Here is a 4,210-nt window from a genome sequence, read left to right on the forward strand (position 1 = left end):
AGGTATAGGCAGCCCAGAAGCCACCACCACCTCCCCTGCACCTGCTCCAGGGAGCACCTGCACCCAAGGAAAGGCCAGAAGCTGCCAGGCACCCCACAGCCCTGCCACAGGGTTGGAAGGCGTCAGCAAGGGACAGGCTGGCAGTGGCAGGCACCCTGCCCTGGCAGAGCTGTGCAGCAGGGGAGGGGGATGCAGCCTGTCCCTCCCAGCACTACCCACAGGAATGATGGCAGTGCCATCCTCAGTGCCAGCATAGGGCCCTGCAGTGCTCCTGGGGACAGTGATTCCCTGTGCTCTGCCACAGCCTGGCCTGTGGAGGGGCAGGACAGCCTGTCCTGGGCACCTGAGCCCACCTTTGCAAACCAGCTGCTCTCGAGCAGACAGCAGCAGAGCATGCCTGCCATGATGCCACTCCTGTGCTGCCACGGTAGTGTCAGGAACAGTCCAGTGTCCTGTGGCAGTCATGGATGTTTTTGGCACAACTTGCAGAAGTGCCAGCAGTCTCCTGGCCCAGGCTGTCCCATCTTCCCCCTGTTGACCATGACATGCCTAAGGTCACACTGACTTGCCAGAGCAGCACACAGGAAGGTGCTTACCAGCTTCGTCTGGACCCCAGGGTACCATGGGGTGAGAGCAGAGTCTCAAGGATGATAGATGGAAACACAAACCTCCAGTCCTGCCCAAGTATTTCAAAGGTGTCTGCATCCTGTCCTTTGCTTTGCAGTATGGCAAAATCCCAGGAAGGGCTCTAGCAGAGAGACAGCACCCAAAAGTAGTAATAAACACTCTATTTGGAGAGCTTCACCTTAGAGAAACAGCAGATACATAAACAGTGTACAGGGGAAGGCAAAACTGTCAGTACAGAGACAGGAGTGACACACCAGACTGGGCAGTGCTGGAAATGGATCCCTCTTGGTGTCGATGCATTGCACATCTAGCGGGCACCTGCCCTGGTACAGTGGGACAAGAGCTAAGCAGCAAAGACTGGAGTTGGAGGCCATCCAGGGCTACCAGGCACACAAAGCTTCCTTCAGTTCATCGTGATTTTCTGCTCATTGATCAGCTCACAAGGTTTGAAAGGACTCCCTCTGTAGCAGGAGACTAAGGTCAGACCTCAGCAGTGGAGCAAGAATGGAAAACATCAGGAAGGCGAACCCAGACCAGCAGGAGCCTGTCCTAAGGGAAGATGGCAGATTCTGTGCAGGGGGAAGAAAAAAAAAAAAGCTCATGCACAGCTTGGAGTGGGGAAGGCACTCACTCCAAGAACTGAGATTAGCAACCAGCTCCCTCTCTCCTTGCTTAACCTGACCAGCACACAGACCAGATTTTGGAAGTGCCATGAAGGTATCAGCTGCTCCCCTGGCACCCAGCACTGGGAGCCAGCTGCCCCAGACCACCCTCCAGCAGCTGTTGGGCCACACAACAGGAGGCAGCAGCCCACCCTGGCAGAACAGTGTGCCCAAAGCCATCATCCATCCTCCTGCCAGCCCCATGGAGCACCACCAGCTAGGGATATCCTCAGATGGGCCACATCCACACCCTCCTGCTCCATGGAAGAAAAACAGCAGGACATTTGCCATAGACTAGCACAGTCTCAGCTCCACAGAGGCACTGACTCTGGGACAAAGCAGCAGGGTGCCTGACTTGGAGCACTGACTCCAAGCATGAGACCAGCCCAGCGCACATGGCCCTTGCAGTGGGCTAGCAGAGAACAGGCAAGGCCTTAGCTTAAGGCAAAACATCTAAAGAACTTGTCCAAAATGCACAACACTCTCAGATGCCTGCCCTTCCTTCTGGGGCCTTTTCTACCAGTTCTAGTACATTAGCACCATGAAGAGACCATCAGTCTTAATTTCTGGGTTTGAAACATAGAACATCCCTTTTCCAGGATGGTACAAATAATTAAGAACTTTGAAGAAAGGGGTTGGGTAAGTAGTGTCTAATGAAGGAATAATGAAAGCGAGTTTCATTATGATTTGTAGATTTTTAGTCAGTTAAAGGTTTGACCAAGTTATACTACAGTTTCTGCCAGCTCACAAGGTTTGAAAGGACTCCCTCTGTAGCAGGAGACTAAGGTCAGACCTCAGCAGTGGAGCAAGAATGGAAAACATCAGGAAGGCGAACCCAGACCAGCAGGAGCCTGTCCTAAGGGAAGATGGCAGATTCTGTGCAGGGGGAAGAAAAAAAAAAAAGCTCATGCACAGCTTGGAGTGGGGAAGGCACTCACTCCAAGAACTGAGATTAGCAACCAGCTCCCTCTCTCCTTGCTTAACCTGACCAGCACACAGACCAGATTTTGGAAGTGCCATGAAGGTATCAGCTGCTCCCCTGGCACCCAGCACTGGGAGCCAGCTGCCACAGACCACCCTCCAGCAGCTGTTGGGCCACACAACAGGAGGCAGCAGCCCACCCTGGCAGAACAGTGTGCCCAAAGCCATCATCCATCCTCCTGCCAGCCCCATGGAGCACCACCAGCTAGGGATATCCTCAGATGGGCCACATCCACACCCTCCTGCTCCATGGAAGAAAAACAGCAGGACATTTGCCATAGACTAGCACAGTCTCAGCTCCACAGAGGCACTGACTCTGGGACAAAGCAGCAGGGTGCCTGACTTGGAGCACTGACTCCAAGCATGAGACCAGCCCAGCGCACATGGCCCTTGCAGTGGGCTAGCAGAGAACAGGCAAGGCCTTAGCTTAAGGCAAAACATCTAAAGAACTTGTCCAAAATGCACAACACTCTCAGATGCCTGCCCTTCCTTCTGGGGCCTTTTCTACCAGTTCTAGTACATTAGCACCATGAAGAGACCATCAGTCTTAATTTCTGGGTTTGAAACATAGAACATCCCTTTTCCAGGATGGTACAAATAATTAAGAACTTTGAAGAAAGGGGTTGGGTAAGTAGTGTCTAATGAAGGAATAATGAAAGCGAGTTTCATTATGATTTGTAGACTTTTAGTCAGTTAAAGGTTTGACCAAGTTATACTACAGTTTCTGCTGCATCTACGTTTATTCCCTCTCTTTTCCCTCAAAACCCTCCTTCCCCAGAGTATTTTGGTGACAGTAGGGAAAATGCTGCACTTCCACGCAGAACCCAACAGAATTTGAGATTAAATCACCCTGCTCTACCTTCCTCTGTTGATTGCATTAGGTTTTGGGGACCTCCACTGCTGCCAAGTTTGGCTGAGACTGGTTTAAGTCATAGGGGGTAAAGACACACGGTGAATGACCATGTACACCTGTTTCCATAGGAAACCAGGCTAAACAGTTACTTCCTTCCACATGGAAATCCTCAGAGCAGACGACTGAGGACAGTCAGGAGCTCTAACCCCTTGCAGCCCTCCACTCCCACCAGCAGCAGTTAGCACACCAGAAGTTGTCCCTACTTGTTAGACAGCCTCAAACAACCCAGATCCAGAACCAACTGCTGCATTGCTGCAAAAGGCTCTGAGGTCAAGCACTGCCCCGTGAAATTCTGCACAAAAACCTGCCTGGTAGAGGCATGGAAAGAGATGCCACGCTGCTTATTTCCTATTTTAGGCCTGTAAAAAGCCAGGCAACCTGCACCGTGTCCCATCCGCGCTGCAAAAGCACTGCTCGCTATGGTCTAGGAGTTCTACTCCAGCAAAAGCCACCTCTGAGCATGGGATGCTGCTCCTCCAGGTGCAGGAATCCATTCCTTCTCTGGTAAGGGAGGAGGTGGCCACGACCAGCCTGTTGCCAAACCCTCCTTATACCAGATACACACTTTCTCTCACACCGCACCCACCTTCACAGGAAGCAATTACACAATGAAAACTACTCTAAAGGAGTGAAGTATTTGCTGTCTGCCAAGTCTCTTCCAGCTGGATCATTTTCCTGACAGATTCAGTCCCCGTTCTGCTCAACGGGTGCATACAGGAGGGTAGAGCTTTGCTTATCCAGAGGGATAATGAAACCATTGTGGGCTGGCAGAGGATGTGTGTTCTTGGGCCACCAACAACTCCAAGAACAGTGCTGCAACTTGCTCTAGAAGTCTTGGCTGAAGTAACTGTAGCCTCCTGGGGCAGTTGACTCTTCCCGGACGTACTGCTGTGGCGGGAACGGTCCGATAACTGGCACTGCTCCTGGCATCCTGGACATCGAAGGGAGCAAGAGGAAGTGAAGGAAAAAAAAGGAGACAATGTCAGAAGTGCTCAAACAGCTGCCAGCAGCAATCACTGCTCAGCAG

General features: G+C 51.9%; 1 protein-coding gene across 1 annotated transcript in view; it reads right to left on the bottom strand.

Moving 5' to 3' along the window:
• Positions 1-3,799: 3,799 nt before the first annotated feature.
• ZNF346 (zinc finger protein 346) overlaps positions 3,800-4,210 on the bottom strand; it is a 12,373-nt gene continuing 11,962 nt past the window's right edge. Inside the window, exon 6 of the mRNA XM_010002099.1 lies at positions 3,800-4,114. Within this exon, the coding sequence (XP_010000401.1) occupies positions 4,009-4,114 (106 nt within the window). The 3' untranslated portion in view covers positions 3,800-4,008. The remainder of the gene's footprint in view (positions 4,115-4,210) is intronic.

The sequence above is a fragment of the Chaetura pelagica genome, unplaced genomic scaffold, assembly GCF_000747805.2.
Source record: "Chaetura pelagica isolate M959 unplaced genomic scaffold, ChaPel_1.0 scaffold356, whole genome shotgun sequence".
NCBI lineage: Eukaryota > Metazoa > Chordata > Aves > Apodiformes > Apodidae > Chaetura > Chaetura pelagica.